Consider the following 17,026-nt stretch of genomic DNA (forward strand, 5'->3'; position numbering starts at 1 on the left):
GGACCCTGCCACCTTTCTAGCTTCAAACAGTGTTCTGGGGCACTCTCCAAAACTACATAGTGCCCCTTTAAAGTAGCAGAAATAGGAAGGATGTTGAAGGATTAAAGGGTTGCTGGAGATAGTTTCATCCAGTAGGTGGCGGCATCACCTTTCCCGTTGGCTTGTAACTGTAATTAAAACCAGAGAAGAAGAAGAAAGCGGTTACTTCCGGTTTAATTTTATGAATGACTCCAACTTTCCCGTGTAGCTTGCTGCCGCCTAAGCTAGTAGCCTAACAACTGCATCTCAGCAGAGATCACCGAAGGCTGCTGCTACCATCAACTCAGTCCAAATGGATTACACTGCAACTCAAAGTGGGTTCAGACAGCGTAAGTTACGTACGTGATCTCATCGGTTAAATCAGTCTTTATTCTCACCGGCTGCGTGTGCACATAATGTACCTGCTAGCTTTCTGGGATCAGACGTAAACGGATCTACATGGTGATGTCGTGGCTAACAACTAGCTAAACAACTTGTAAAAAAAACACACACACCAGAGCGTTCATTTTTGCCACTAACATCTAACGAGTCATTGTGGGAGATAGTTTTAGCTAAATAAATCAGAATTCACTGCTAAAACTATAAATAGGCACCAACTAGGTTAACTATGCTAACTAGCTTACTTACGTTACACAAGCTGGGCAGGCTAACGGTTTCTGTGCAGTGCCTGCGGGCTATTTCTGTGTTTACAGACTTATTAGGACGAACTGTGTTGTTATGTGAATCTGGTTTGGCTTTTAAATGTTTTTCCTTTTTTATGTTGACGTTTAAGTTTCTCTTCCCACGCTTCAGTCCGGGTTAGACTTTGGGACAGACGTGTTATTTTGACCTAGATGTTTAAGCAGGGGCGTCTGATGAGGTTAATAATGGGGGTATAGCCAGGAAAGGTGATTATAATGTTACCTCAGCTTCTGTAATACAAGTATCTCTAAACAGACATTTGCTCATCAGCAAATAATATCAGTTTTGCACAATTAAGATGACAGATGAGCACCATAGCCAAGGCACACTGTTGTTTTTTAAGATAGTAGTCACAAGGCTGCACATACTGTGTGTTAAGTTCAAAGTGTCTTTAGGGTTGTTAAGTCTGTGAAGGTGTGTGGACCTAAGATACTGCAGGGTTTATGTCATATCCTTTCTTTGTTGTGTGAAAGGAGAGACGAGGTCCAAACCGAAACTGTTTGTGGCTCTTTTAGGGTGGCGTAACCTGCCCTTGTGATTAGTGTGTGATGTTGTTATTCCTCCCCCAGGGGGAAGGAGTCAGAGAGCTCTTTCTCCTGCACTGCGCAGACTTTCCTATATTCATTTATAAGTGCACTTTGAGGGCACTTGATGCTTAAGTCACTTAAGGAGTTCGCTTTGACTTTATAGCTGCTTCAGAAGAGGGAAATGAGCCGTCTGCTCCAGATGTTAACCACTGTGGACACCACGCTTAACTGTCCCTGGCGATGTTTACACTCTTATAGTAATCATTAACAAACAGCGCTCCAACAGGTCGACACCACACATCTCCATACATTCATATGTCAGACTAGTTATGCTGTCAGACAAAAAAAAATTGTAGTAAATGCTTGGGTAGCATAAAACAACAAAAAAAAAAACCACAAGAACTCTTCATACAAACCGATGCATGTTGGTTCATCTGATTTCCTGTAATTTCCTGCGCTTTGCATGTGCCAGCTTTACTAATTTTATAACATTTTTGCACCCCCTGAAATTGTAATTGATTTAAGACGTTCAGATCGACTCCTTTGTCTGACCTATGTCTTCCTCTAACCTCTCTCTTTTCATCCAGAGCCTAATATGCGTCTAAGGAATACATCTGTGGATGGTCCAGCAGACGGCCAGCTGTTTGAGGATACGAGTGGAGCTGCGTCTGGAGCACAGGCAGGCTACAGGTGAGAGGAAGCATAACTGTCCTAAATAACAGTCCTTTAATTCAGCTTTACAGTCTTTTGTTTCATCTCTTCGCTATCGATATGATTATATGTGTGTAATACTTTAGCCGATACATCCTCCACGTTCTTAATACATTTTCTTGTGTCATGCTGGCAGCAACCAGCAGGCCGCGCCTCAAGCAGCAGGATTTCCTGCCCAGTCTATCCTGTCAGACCCCATGTCCAACCTGGCCATGGCGTATGGCAGCTCACTGGCATCCCAAGGAAGAGAGATGGTGGACAAGAATGTAAGACTGCCTCAAATATTTTTTAAATGATTCTGCCGGACAGAGTGCCCCATATTAAAAGATGCAATACAAGTTCAAATAATACTTTGTGTGTGTGTGTGTTCACTTTCAGCTGGACAGGTTCATCCCAATTTCTAAGCTGAAATACTACTTTGCAGTGGACACAGTGTACGTGGGGAAGAAGCTGGGCCTTCTCGTTTTTCCTTACATGCACGAGGTAAGGCTGCTGACACCTGTAGAGGTAATACTGTGCATGTAAAAATGAGGTTTTCATTATCTACTCCATGTTGAGACAAAAGACTTGCTTGTAGTTAAGTCAATGTAAGTATTTCAGAACATAAAGTGTGTTTTAAAACTGTGTCCAAGAGTTGAAAGGTTTAGTTGGTTGTAAGTGTGTGTTTGTGTGTGTGTGTGTGTTGTAGAACTGGGAGGTGAGCTACCAGCAGGACACTCCTGTGGCTCCACGCTTCGATGTGAACGCTCCTGATCTCTACATTCCTGCCATGGGCTTCATCACATATGTCCTGGTGGCTGGACTGGCCCTCGGCACTCAGAACAAGTAAAGATGCATCAGTGCTTTTATCAGCGTGTTACCTGTTTGGAAAAGACAATAATCTGCTGCTTTATGATCATTTTATTGCTGTAAGCAGTGGTCATTAACAGCTGGGAACAGCTTCTTAAATAGTCACATGTTGCTGCTTGATAATAGATAAACATGTACCACCTCACATTCATGACCTGTTACAACTAGAGTCTACAGAGCCGACAGTTCACAAATCTGTATCATTTCGTGCACCCTTCAGGTTTTCTCCAGAGCTGCTGGGAGTTCAGGCCAGCTCAGCGTTGGTGTGGCTGATCATGGAGGTCCTGGCCGTCCTGCTGTCGCTCTACCTTGTGACAGTCAACACCGACCTCACGACCATCGACCTGCTGGCATTCTCTGGCTACAAATATGTTGGGTAAGTACAACATCCTCCAATGCTTGTGTTTACATTTTCATCGCCAACTCGCCCTCCTGCTGCCTCCACCCTCATCACTTGTATGTCTTTATTTTACTCAGTCATTTGTTGTTTTTACTAGTAACTAGTTTTCCCTACACTGTCTACATTTTAAATTTCATTTTCATTTGAGGCTCTGTGGATGTTCTGCCTCACCTGTGACACTGTGTGTGTTTCTCTCTTCTCTCTGTCTCTTTAGGATGATCATCGGGGTGGTAGCAGGCCTGCTGTTTGGGAGGCCAGCTTATTATCTCTCGCTACTGTGGTGCTGTGTTGCCATCGTTGTCTTTATGGTGAGTAGCAGCATCTGCTTACTACTGACCGTTTTAATAATTGATCTGGAAGATGCTCGGTCAACCAGGGTTAAAAATCACACAAATATACAGACTTTACCCAATCCCCACAGTGTCCACGCAGGCCTGCTCAGCCTCAGCTCTGGGCGCCAGCATCAAAATCCTGCTGTTTGCCAGCAAAACCTGCCAGATGCTAGACATATACCAGATGTCTACTGCACACATTTGTAATATTAAGATGCCTTGGCAGTGCAGATAATCATATACTCTATTAGCTGGAAATTATGTTTCCCTCTTGGCATCCTCAACATTTTTCCTTCAAGCTTACACTCTGCAATACCGCCAGATTTCATGCAAACAGCTACTGTAAATAAAAACATTCCCCGCACACATTATTATTTTACCTGACTCAAACACCCTTGACCCTTCTTATACCTGTATAATCTAATAAAATCCAATACAACAGTTCTACCATAAATTCTATAAAGTTTATAATGTTCAGTTGTTGGTGACAGTGTAGGGAATGTGTACATTTAATTATATACTGACTACTGAGGTCATAGTCAAAGGTTGTTTTTGTAACAGGACTTTATGATATTCAGAGGTGTTTCTATTTTTTTGCACATTCTGTTGACATACATAAAGGAGGGAAAAATTGGATTGACACAAGTCAATCTAATGCAGTCCATTTCAACACCACCATTAACCATTGTTTCAGTGCTAAAGCAAAAGTTTAATTAACACATTTGTCACCAAAATCTGAATTGTGAAGTGAATATTCATGCATTCTCCTCAGCTCTGCCACACGTCCTGAAATAAACTTTCATAAACTTTCTTATAAACCTCGTAAATGTAAATGGCATTGTTTTGTTTTCGTCTTCAGACTTTTTACTTTATTATGTCTATTCTGATCATTTGGAAAATGTCAAAAAAAACAGTTCCAAGATGGAAAGTATGAGATTTCATAAATGTTGATCTTCAGCAACTCGAAACAGTCAGCCTACTCACATGTGATGTCAGATCTCCAAAGGAAATGAATAATTTACTGATCGTTATGGCAATATCAATATTTGTCTTCAGAGTTCTGAAAATATTACATTTCATAGGTTATGTTTTCAAGGCAAAGAATCTGCTTCAATTGAAATATACTCGCTGACATGTTGTAGACTTTCAGCGCAATGTGGAGTTTCATCGACACAGTCACTGATGAAAACCCAAAATGTTTTGATATTTGAAATGAACCAAGTGGAGACGTTGGTCTCCGGCGGTTTAAGTTAGCACTAGCATCAAATAAACATGATCACAACATACAAAGTTAAGAGGAACATCTGGTTAAATAAACAAAATGACTGTTGAATGAGTGCTGAATCCTTTTAAACTTTTATTTTTAGCAGTTGCATTTATAGTAACAATTTAGATGTGATGATGAGCTTTGCGAGTCTGCCTAATGTTCTGTGAAAGTGCCTGAATTTTACTCTCAAAAGCTGTTGGCTTGTTTGTTTTAATGGCCGATCTTTATCTCTCCTCAGATCCGCACTCTGCGTCTGAAGCTGTTATCTGAGGCGGCTGCAGAGGGGAGGCTGGTGAGAGGAACCAGGAACCAGCTGAGGATGTACCTCACCATGTCTATAGCAGCAGCACAGCCCATCTTCATGTACTGGCTCACCTACCACCTCATCAGATAAAACCGGGAACACACACTCATCAACTAGAAGATGAACTGAATGCCATCTCACACATGAAAAAGCCTCAAGAAAACACACACACACACATCGGAGAAGCTGGACTTGGATCAAACACAGAACGGCCACAGCTGTCTGGATGATAGCCCATCACTTCCCAGACTTAAAGACATACCTGCACATTCACAAGACTCGCTCCACCGATGTGTGGAGCAGAACAACAAATGCTACAAGACGATTAAGAGAAGATGTGAGGCGTCGCTGCCTTCTCTCTCACAGCACAGCCCCGTGTCATTAGTGTTGCCTTTTTTTTGTCCTTTTTATGTCAAGTCTTCAAAAGTTTGTAGCAAGAGGCTTTAAGTTTTTTTCTATACGGTGTAATTATTTGTTTGTAATTATGTTTTTTAGGAAATATTTAAGTTTGTATGTTTGTGTATGTCAAAAGTATTATTGCAGATGTTGCTCCGATATCTCGAACGTGATTTTTCTGAGCCGACAGACATAAAGCACACTAACCGTCCATTTGAGGAAAAACAAGAAAAAGCTCAAATTCAGGTTTAAAAGCGATCGAGTGGCTCTGCTCTGATGTTAATGTTTGTTTCACGGATGGGAAAAGTTCTGTCGTCACTAAATCTGGACACCAGGGTTATCTAACCGGTTAGGGTCACCTGCATTTTATCTGTTGAATCTTTTTCTATGTGCTTTGATACATGTCTGAGCTTTGCTGCCTGATGAACTCTTGAATAGGAAACTGTGTAAGCCACGTTAAGGTGTAGACCTCACCATGAAATGTTGAGTCAACTTTGATATCCTTTTTAAAAACCAAGTAAATTATTTACTGCTTTTTCATATTGAAAGTCCGATGGAATAAAGAAAGAAAGGGAAGAGATGAGGTGGTTTGTTCTGTCAACGTCGTTCTAGTCTCCTTGGGATACTTGAAATATTTTAATGTCAGAAATATGCGTAATTGTGCTTTCATGTGCTGAAGTGTACATCATCTAATGTCACTATGGAACAAGCTGTCTCTGCTTTTTAATGTAGACAATGCTAACTCAGACCATTCAATTCAGGAAACCTCAAAATTCAGGATTTTTGCATTTTCCTCAGATGACATTTAGTCAACTGAGGTGCCAATAAAGTTTTTTTTCCCAAATGTTCAGACAAAGTTCTCATTTCAGTACCGATCCTGAGGTTGCAGCATATTATTAATAATGACTAATTCTATGTAGCAGGCAATTAAACACGTTTGTGTTCATGATTAGTCATGAATGGTTCCCGGCCTGACTGTCAAAGCAGGCTGAAGGCATACAACTTATCAAATCAAGCCATTGAAATATGACGACTAATAAATAAAGTCTGACTGATGGAGCTGCTGGATTGTGTTTTATGTGCTCAAAATTTGCTTGCAATTGGTCTTTTCAGACGTGAATTGTTTTATCACAGAAGATTACTAGCGCTATGTTAGTACTACAGTAAAATATGGTGGGGAAAGAGCCTAAATAAGCCTGAATTTCAATCTTTTTATCCTTCTACTACAGGCCTTTACAGTTTTTCAACTTTTCAATTTCATATGGATTTTAATATAAGATAATGCCAGTTTAACTGTTCAGCCCTTTTGTAAATGAAACAAACCCGGAAATATTCAGGCCCTTTCGGGTATTAAGAGATTGTGTTTTGATAGTTGGACTGTGGTTTACCAAAAATAGCAACAAAAAAAGCCCCAACATATTAAAATGTCTTAATTCCCTCCATGATAATGAACTGCAGACCGGTATTGCATGCAAAGTAATTTTTTTATTAGGTTATTTTGGCACACAGGGCAACAACAATTACAAACATTGCACTCTTAAAAGTCACAAACATATTTTTATTATGATTGAAGCATGTATAAATGAACAGAAAGAATACTTAATGCTACAAGTGGCAGGATATAAAGTGTCAAAAAAAAGTGAGGTGTTCATCTCACAGTTGTAGCAGTGACTGAAAGCAATGACACCTGAAGTGAAGAAAGATTTGGAAGTTCTGGCCCAATATCGTCTCCATGATCTAGACACTTAATACGAGTGCTTTTATTTATACACTGGCCCTGTATGACACATTTATCTGTCCTACCTGTGCATGTCTTTGTTTGTGACTTGCCAAAGCTGATATATATGTGGAACCACTGGTTAACTATCTCTTTGTATTAAGTAAGAACTCAAGACTGTGCTGCTTCAGCAAACTTAGATTTGACAACAGAAAGTTTTGAACAACATCAACAAACGTGCAAATAGCCTCAACGAGTAAAATTAAATGACAGCACATGGGCTGCTGAGCTACATCTACCAAGTCCCTTCATAAATCAGTAATACTATGCATCTCAAGTTAGAACTTACTTCAGACCTTTAATACGTCTACATTAAGAAGAAAAAAACAGCCTTGAGATAAATCAGACCAGAACTAACTGGATTTTTTTTCTTTTCTAATGAAGCCTTCCTAATTTTGGCCCTCAGTGCGTTCCTTCCAGAAGCCTCTGTTGTGATTAATGGCCTGAAGAAGTCTGGTATGCATCGTCCTCTCCACCGGGTATCTCTGGTAGATGGGCAGTAGTAACAGGAAATGACAGGTGAGGGATTCCGGCAGGTGGAGATCAGTGCAGTCGGGCAAGGGAGAAACTCTCATCTTGATGCTGTCCATGCCCAGGAAGGGCACCCGGTCACAGCCTGTGAGGAACACTGGCAACACAAACAACGAGATCTGGTTAAATTAAAGAAAACTTTGGAGAATACAGAGGAAGACATCTTAATCTTTCTCTCAGTTCTTCATGAAACTTATCTGAAACTAATAGACTGCAGATAGCACACTCATCATGTGGAATACTTACAGAGGAATTTTTTCTTTTCATCTGCTGTCAGTTTGTCAAACACCTCCCAGAAGGTCACGATGTTCGGATGTTCAGCATAGTAGTCTCCTTCATACACTGCGTTCTGTTTGGAAAAATAAAAACAAACGCATAAGTAAAATCATGTCTGTCTGATATTGTTGTGCTGTAGATCCTGAGTCTGCATGGGGTGTTTTATTTAAAGAAATTGACTAGATGCTCTTTATGCAAGCTTCGATCTGCTCATTTGACTCGGTGTGTATTCTCCATATTGTCTAGAATCAGTTTTCAGCTACATTTCTGACTCTTCTACATGTAAAAGTCAAAACAAGCATTTTAGCAGACCTGCTTGAACACCTCCCAGTCGTAGTTTTCCTGGCCCACCATCACTGCCTGCAGCTCCTCCGGCTGGAAGAAGTCCACCACGTCGACGTTACACACCTTGAGGAACCCTCTCTTGAACTCATTGAACACTCCCTCCACCGACTTGTTGAAGGCGTAGTCGACAAAGGCGGCTACGAACTCTTTCCTATGAAAGAAAAAAGAAAAAAATTCTATATCATACAAGTAGCTTCCCTCACCTCTGTCACAACGTCTTTACCAATTATGGTTGATTTATGTTAATTATACCGCACCTAACAACCAATCAGATTGCCTGATTGGAGCTTTAATCATACCTGTTCGACCCTGTCACAGGTTTTCCAGGTTCTTTCGGATCAAGCTCAACTATCTCACCACCCCAGGACACCTGAGAAGAAGAATAATTACAGTTACAATGGAATATACACACCTGTAGGACATACAGTCGAGTCATTCTGTGCTTTTAATAAACCTACAGTGAATGTCGTCTCCAGGCTTTCCACTACATCAGGAGTGTAGTCCTCCAGCATGCACCGCCAAGACCTGCAGACACAGTGAATATATACAAAAAGATTGCTTTAACGTAACTATGACCTGCACATGTCACCTATAGAGAGCTTCAAATTAAAACTAGCAGTGACAGGAGAATAGCTGTAGATTGACACAGAAAAATCCAAAAATTGGAACTGATAAGGAGCTCCGTGTTGCATTTTTTCTTGCACACTTACTTGGCCACAACAGGCTCAAACTCCCTCATGTCCTCCATTGAGGGTTTGACTCTGAGCAGCTTCTTGAAGAGAGCCAGTGGGAAGGGCAAGTGGATGATGTTTTGGTTGTAGAGAGCCAGGCCGCACAGAATGCCAAACAGGAAGTACGTCTTCTCCTCCACTTTCGGCTGTTGATCATAATCAGGATTTCAGTACAATTCAATAACTGTCCAGGTTTCCATGTAACGATAAGGTCAAATGTACATCATGTGTGGCTCTAACTTACACTATAAACTGTAAAATGGGGCATCGGACAACAGGTCAAAGCAATCGCCATTTTTTCTTCACATTTTTATAGTTATCAGCTCACTTTCCTCGTATTATGTGTGTGTATTTGGTCATCCTTTAGTACCAATTTTTCTTGTTTTCTGATTCACTCTTGTTTACCCTGTTGAAGTTTTGTTACTGCATTACTCTGTTAATACAAACGGAACATTTCCTGTATCCGTTATAAAATAAAAGCCCTCTAGTGTTTCATTAGATGACAGTTATTGAGAAACATTTACAGGAATGTGTTGTGGAAAATTCTGTGACTTGCACTTTTCCCATATGGTACGGTAATGTAGCTGCTGCCGTCCTGTGGCATGTGACATTAGATGAGTAATCCAGAATGACAAACGGCTAAAACTGACATGATTACATTGTTGAATTTATTAAAAATGTAAGTGATGTACTGTAAATTATGTTTAGTAGAGGCGGTAGGAGTTTATAAACCCTTGTTTTTGTCTCCAGACCAGTCTTTATATGCTCATTAGCATTATTTGAAAACTGGCTTTTATTTCACTACTGCAAATACAGCAAGTCAAGATGTACTTGGGTATAAGAGGAATTAGTTTAGTGTTAAAAAAAAGGATTAGAGTATGCAAGAATTCAATGAATGATGATCTCTTTAATTAAGCGGTCTTACCTTGGGAGGAAACCAGGCCAGAGTCTGGCTCTCGTTCCACATGAACATGTCAGACTCAGGAGCTATCAGCTCATCAAACACATGCAGGAAGAGGTCCCTTTGGTTGACATTCATCACCTTCCTGTCATCCACAAACTGAACCTAGTAAGGACAAAATAATACTTTTTAAATACCTCACTGAAGTGTCAAGGAACAAAAAATTGTTTACAGTCAGCCCTCATGGTAAATATCAATCAACTTCAATGAGATTCATTTTTCGCTTGTAACAAAGGGTCACTTCCACAACTGTAGTTCAAACAGCCACCAGGCTTATGTTGCATTATGGGTAGCGTAGGATCCAGGGTTGTTGAAGTTCTACCCCTACCAGGGACTAAATCCAATTCAAATATCTCGGCCCCAGTGCTACCAATCTCTTGTGAGACCCAAACTTTATGGAAGTGCAAAGCTAAATTGTTGGCATATCCCTTTAATTACTATGGAATTTATAGTAAATAGTTAATAGTTAAAAATAATACAAAGACAAAAGCTACCAAATGTAGCTTGTGAGCACTAAGCAGGCCTGTTTACCAAAAGCGACCGTTGGAAGGCGCAGTGGTCGGCTGCAGCGAGCTGCCTGAAGGTGTCCTCGACCAGGTGAGTTCGTCTCAGAGTTAGCTGGAAGACCGGGGCAGGGGGAGAGCTTACGGGATCTTTCAACAATGCTTTAGGCATCATCAAAGACCATTCGTGGATTAAATGGTGCGCTCCCTGTAATTACAAAGACCAGATGGAAAGAAAGTCTAATATAATCATACAGAACATTAGATAGATAGTCAGTAACATTAATGCTCAAATTAAAAAAACACTGCTAACCATATTATGAAGTATCTGTAATGTAGACATTCAGTAAAACAATCTATTTAATATATAATATACCTTCATTATGAACGAGAAGACGTTAAAGACCTCCACTTTGCGGACAAGAGTGAACAGGAATGGGTAGCGGCAGAAAATGGCGGGTGTGATCTCGTCATCCTTAAAAGAAAATAATCAGTGATTTATCAAGAAATAATTTCAGTAAGCAGGGTCATCTGAAATAATGCAACACTGTGTACAGTACTGTATGTTTTTACCTCTACTTTAGAAAGGTCCTGCCAGTTCCTGATGTCTGCGGCCGGCTCCACACAACTACTGATTTCCTCAATGTAAAAGGTGCTCAGTGGGACTTTGTAGGACTTTCCAGCTTTATTTGCCTGTCAGCAAAACATATATATTACATAAAAACGTAATCAGGACACCATCTAAAGGTCTGAGAACTCGTAATGGGCATAAGTCATTATTGTTAAATAGTTTTGTATAGTTATATAATTTTATAGGCTTAACAATTAATCACTTAATTAAAAAATCATCAATTAATCAGCAGTGAGACTACTTATAGTCTAAGTGATTAAGTTGTTAACTCTGATTACATAAAAGAACAGATGTCGGTCAGGATTCCTTTAAAAAATGACAATATTATGGTGGAGGGAATTCCCAAACTGTAACAATTCAGACGTAATGTAGGTGCTAACTACAAACAAAACTCACTACAAAAAGCTCCAGCACTTAACCAACTGATGACTACAATAAAAACAAACAGCACTGACTTTGTAGAGCAGCTTGAGGACTTCCAGCAGGTATCTGACTCCCGGGTTGTGAGTTACCAACAGGCCATTTTTCAGCATGAAGGCCAGGGCGTTTTTGAACACGAGGATGTGCTTCTCTAGTATGGAGGGTGTCAGGGAAGACCACCAGTCCTCTGCAGAACAGAAAACACACACAGTGTAACCACACTGTAAGACCTACATCAAGTGAATATGTCACATTTTTTAAATTTATTAAGAGCAGTGTATAGTTTTATATTAAAGATATATTATATTATACTATCCCCTCCAAATTGACAATACAGTGGACAAAATAATTAAAGTTTGCTGTAGTTGTTTACTTAGTGTTGTGCGATTTCTCTCATTCAGATCAGCGATAACGATTGCCAACACCAGCGCGTCATTCATGACATGAGAGTCTTCTTGGAGAAGGGGACACGTCAGCAGAATCAGGATGATCTCTGGTGATTTCAGGGAAGTGGTCGAAGCCACAAGCATATCAATCAGGTCTTTAAGGTTGATCTGTACGGAGAGGATATATATTTCACATTGCAGTGTACACAGCATGCATTTGTTTGTAAGTTAATAAATGAGTGTAGGTCATGACTGAACATTACGTGGGACAAGTTTGCTCATTCAGTCTCAAAAGAACAAATAATCTCAGTGATGTATGAAAATGGTTCAATTTATGTTCTCAACTGATTGTTTGATCCACGGTACAGCCAGCAGCTGGTCGAAAACTCGGCTCGCTGCCTCAAGGTCCACAGTCAAGGCGCCTGCTGCTGATGGACGCCCACTGTTACCAAAAGCGAAGTATTAAAACAAAGTCTCAGTACCAATATGGATAATTTACATTTAAATGATCTTTTCATTCTTAAGCTCACACTCATAATCTTAACATAATAATATCTTTCAAAAAAAGACCCACTTAGCCTTCGTGAAACTCGCAACAAGACTTGAACTTGTGAAAAACATCGAAGATATTTCTCTGTTGAAAAAGGAAGACATAAACAGGTCGTCTTACAAACACTGTACTTACTGCATTTGAGACGGACATTTCACATGTGCACTTGCATAATTATGTACAGCAGTAATACTTAAGGAGAAAAGACGGACCTCTTCGCCTCAGGGCTGCCGTGTCTCATTGTCAGCCATGTTTGTAGTTTTGTCTCATCCAGCCGCCCAGTTATCTGTCCTCGATCCAAGTTCTTAAAAAAATAGACAGACTTAAGATAGCACTTTAAAGCTAGACAACTTAATGAACATGACAAAATAGTCATTTATAGTTCAAATTCATCTGAACAATGTTTGTACATTAAATCTGGGTAAAATATAAAATATATGTTTAACATTACCTGTAGTGGTGAAGTGTAAGTGAAGTTTGTACTCCACCCAGCTGATATCTTCAGGTCTGCTTAAACAAATGAAAAATAACTTCTATATGCTTTTCCCACACCACAAGATTTGAAGTAAATATACTTAAATATTAATTTAAGTGAATGGTTTACTGCTAACTGTTAAACATGTCTGAGGAACTGTCCAAGAATAAGGACTATCTTTAACCTTAAAACTTCATTTAATAGTCCTTGGCAGCCAAAGTACTCTCCTGGAGTAAATGTGAGTTTGAGGAGGGAAATGTGAAGAAGATGAAGGTCAGATCCACCCAGAACGCCTCATTTAAATCTACTGAACACCACACTGCCCATCCATACACACCCTTGGGTATGTCTGCTGCGCTGTCAGTCGTCCATGGAATTTGTACCAGCGTGGGAGTCAGACTGTCCTCTGTTTGTCCCGTCCCAATCTGACCTTTGGCCCCATTTCCAAAAGCCCACAGCTGGCCAGACAAGCCCAGCACCAGAGTGTGACGTCTGGGAGACAAGAGACAGTTGTGAATTAGATGAGAAACTTAATATGATGTTAAAGTATTTAATGAACTTATGTTACATCTCAGTTTCAGTGATTACATACACAGCCTCCAAGTTTTTACCTGCCACATGAAATCTGTGATGCGGGGCCGTCCAGACCGTCGACCAGTCTGGGTTTCAGTTCATCAGCAGAGGAGTTGTGACCGAGCTGACCGTAGCGTCCCTCTCCAAAAGTAAAAACCTCGCCATCCTAGAAATCACAGCATAATTTTGTCACATTCTATTAATCAACCCAACATATACAGCTAAAGCTGAAGGGATTAGTGAAGTATGTACCTTTGTTAACACAGCAGAGTGAGCCTCTCCACAGCTTATGAAGGAGACACCCAGAAGTCTGAGGGCAGGGACCACACAGATGTTGAACCGGCCTGTTAAAGATGACAAGAAATGAAAAACGAAAAAGAATGATTATGCGCAGAATGAGTTCTGATAAATTTCATGAAATATATAATCAGGAGGTTTCTATTCATGATCTTCTGCGTGTTAAACGTGAACAAGTGAGTTTGTGACCGAGCTGAAGTCAATTATTTATACCCTTCTCATCCACCCTGTTGAGCCCCAGCTGGCCAGATTTGTTGGCCCCACAGCAGTACACCAGGCCCGGGAGTGTGAGGAACAGAGTGTGGGTCGCTCCGGCTGAAATCTGGGTCACCGCTACGCCGGTCAGAGCACACACCAGGTAAGGTGTGCACTGCAATGACACCTCCTTCCCCAGGCCCAGCTGACCATGACTGTTCAAACCCCAGGAGAAGACATCTCCCCCTGAAAGTGGAAAATAATGAAGATTAAGAAATAAATAATTAATCACAAAGTTTTGACACGCTATCGGTATGATGGAAAACACGTCATGTTAACATTTAACTGTATTTTTTATGTTCTTCATATCTTAACAATAAAAGCTGAGCTCATTGATGACTCACAATACGTACACCATCATAAACTATATTTAAGCAACAGAGGTAATTACTGAAACATATCAGTGTAAAAATTAGCTATTTTTATTTAAGAAAAACATTTTCACATAACACAGGCGGTATTAACAGGAAGTTTGTACCCTTGAATATTAAAGAGTATTTCAAGAAAATTAAGTTTCCTCTCAGTAAACTCATTTGTCAGACCATCTACTCTATCTACAAGGGAACCTGTGCTGCAAGTATTTTGTTTTTATCTCATACTTGTCCTAAGAAAATGCTGACACACAACTTACTGCAAACATGATCACAGATGAGATTTGACTATTGACTGGTATGTTGTGTGTGTCCATTGTTGTACCTTTAGTCAGTGCCAAGGAGTGGGTGTTTCCACAAGCAACTTGAATCACTGATATTGGCATTGGTATGGGCACCCGTCTGCAACAATAGGTCAAAAAATTTAAAAAAGCTGATTTTCAGTGATAAGTTTGCATATTCAAATATTCTACAGACTGAGATCTTGCCTGGGTTTGTGACATTTGCACAGTAGATTTGCTCCTAATCCGAGCTGTCCATCGTCTTCTGCCCCCCAGGAGAACACATGTCCTGATGCACAAACAGCCAGACTGTGGTCCTGACCACACGCCATCGACACCACATCACCCAGCCCCTCCACACGGGCTAAGAGAGGATGACAGAGGATCACAAATAGAAACACACACGGTGATAACAAGTGTAAATTACATATATCTAAACAACAACTAACTTCAATACAATACTAATCAGCTTTAACCTAAATGCAAACCTAAAGTTGGTGCCAATGTTAAGTTCTTATTCAAAGCAGTGAAAAACAACTTTACCTTTACTGAAATACTGTATGTTGAGGAACTTGTCCTCTACTTTTATTTATTTTTTATTTATTTTCTATTTTGTTCTATCGTTTTATGCAACTTTTTACCTCTACTCCACTGTTTTTGACATTGTTTAGTTACTTTTAAGATTTCACATCAAATCAACTGTAAATTATGAATTGTTATAAACGATCCAACACCAGTAAATCAAAGGTGTAACATGTAAGAATTGGCCACCAAACAAGGGGTAGTATATCACCAAAGTAACCGCTAACTGTTGCTAATTGTGGCCGCCGTTAGCTATCTAGCTCAGTTAGCTGTGCAGCTACCGATCCAGACTGGGAGCTCGGAGTGGGATTATGTAACAGGATGGGCCGGGGCTAGCTGGTTAGCATGCTAACTTCAGTAGAGCATCTCTGCAACACAATACATATTTGTCTTTGACGTAATGTCAACACTGCTATTCTTCACTTCTGTTGAAGTTAATCTTTCAGTTTTTCAAACGAAAATTGCTACATATTGTTCCTTTAAGTTCCACCTCAGCCTGCTACAACTAGATGTTGCTTACATGTTAATGTATCAATAATTAAATAATATATTATAAAAAGCGTATATAATAATATAACATAAAAAAGGAACCATTCTGCATAGTTGGTATTTTTATTTTTCATAATTTAATCATATTTCAAAGACAATGTATGTCTACTTAAAGGGGCAATATGTAAGAATTTGCATTTCTTGAATGCAACATTTGCAATATTTTTTACCTTTACTTAATTAAATGACCTCCAATTATGACTGTATGAGCCTGTTCACTCGTTTTCACGTTCACCTATAGTTTGAAGCTCGTCAGACTACACATCAGACATCAGAGCTGATGAACGCCTCAGTCTCTTGAATGTCCAACATACCCACCTGCACTTGAACTCACCGCATATTGAAGCGCAGTTGTGTTTAACTTTCGTTATCTGGAGCTTCAAGAAAGAAACGAAACTGAAGCTCAGCTCAATTAATCAACCTGCGTAATGTTTACCGAGGCTGATTTATGGCTCTCGATGGAGGCAATAAACAACTCATTAGGTTGTCAGCCCAACAGAATAAAGATAAAGTGAGTTCACGAGACAGACTCATGAAGAGGAACCACAGAAAGTCAAATAGCTTAGCTGAAGGCTACATTTCACGGTCATGGGGGAAAAAGTTAATGTTAAATAAAAAACTAAGTTGACTATTTTAACGGCAAACATGCTCCAAAAAGTTACTGTACGTGGATATTTTCTTATTACGTCGACACTTTTCCTGAAACAGTATCATTATTATCTCCTACCTGGTGTCCGTCCATCTTTACATCTCTTTCGGCCGAGCTGGCTCTGTGAGTTGTGTCCGCAGGATAAAACTCCTCCATCCTTGGTGCGGAGTAAAGTGTGCTGGTCCCCGCAGCAGATGTCGGTGATGACCCCGGAGACGGACCAGGACACCGGGCTGAGGGCTGACTGTGGACCGAACTGTCCACTGGAGCTGTCCCCCCAACAGTACAGCTGCTGTGCGTGCATGTCTTCACCTGTCCCCGGTCAGAAGTGGACTGATGAGGTGAAGTCTTCTCTCTGTGATGGGCACCTTGATGCT

The 17,026-nt window shown here is 40.3% G+C and overlaps 2 protein-coding genes across 4 annotated transcripts; one reads left to right on the top strand and one right to left on the bottom strand.

Moving 5' to 3' along the window:
* Positions 1 to 227: 227 nt before the first annotated feature.
* On the top strand, positions 228 to 6,565 carry yif1b (Yip1 interacting factor homolog B (S. cerevisiae)). Of its 3 annotated transcripts, none has more exons than XM_073486381.1 (8): positions 228 to 368; positions 1,835 to 1,937; positions 2,095 to 2,224; positions 2,337 to 2,441; positions 2,647 to 2,783; positions 3,028 to 3,183; positions 3,422 to 3,515; positions 5,045 to 6,565. In XM_073486381.1, the coding sequence occupies exons 1-8, from the start codon at positions 332 to 334 to the stop codon at positions 5,198 to 5,200; spliced, it is 918 nt and encodes a 305-aa protein (XP_073342482.1). In that variant the 5' UTR covers positions 228 to 331; the 3' UTR covers positions 5,201 to 6,565. The 3 variants fall into 3 exon arrangements, with proteins under 3 accessions (XP_073342482.1, XP_073342472.1, XP_073342490.1); XM_073486371.1 differs by having other exon boundaries at positions 245 to 377; positions 5,045 to 5,299; XM_073486389.1 differs by having other exon boundaries at positions 245 to 353; positions 5,045 to 5,299.
* Positions 6,566 to 6,971: 406 nt separating this feature from the next.
* On the bottom strand, positions 6,972 to 17,006 carry LOC141010904 (probable E3 ubiquitin-protein ligase HERC4). Its single transcript, XM_073484062.1, has 23 exons — positions 16,728 to 17,006; positions 15,077 to 15,233; positions 14,914 to 14,990; positions 14,176 to 14,403; positions 13,918 to 14,009; positions 13,704 to 13,831; positions 13,430 to 13,584; positions 13,069 to 13,124; positions 12,830 to 12,921; positions 12,642 to 12,701; positions 12,413 to 12,509; positions 12,055 to 12,235; positions 11,717 to 11,868; positions 11,204 to 11,323; positions 11,007 to 11,105; positions 10,659 to 10,838; positions 10,092 to 10,232; positions 9,146 to 9,312; positions 8,894 to 8,960; positions 8,735 to 8,805; positions 8,403 to 8,586; positions 8,061 to 8,163; positions 6,972 to 7,911 (listed from the first exon to the last, which is right to left on the bottom strand). The coding sequence occupies exons 1-23, from the start codon at positions 16,951 to 16,953 to the stop codon at positions 7,673 to 7,675; spliced, it is 3,072 nt and encodes a 1,023-aa protein (XP_073340163.1). The 5' UTR covers positions 16,954 to 17,006; the 3' UTR covers positions 6,972 to 7,672.
* Between the last annotated feature and the right edge of the window lie 20 nt (positions 17,007 to 17,026).

The sequence above is a fragment of the Pagrus major genome, chromosome 2 (genome assembly GCF_040436345.1).
Source record: "Pagrus major chromosome 2, Pma_NU_1.0".
Taxonomy (NCBI): Eukaryota; Metazoa; Chordata; class Actinopteri; order Spariformes; family Sparidae; genus Pagrus; species Pagrus major.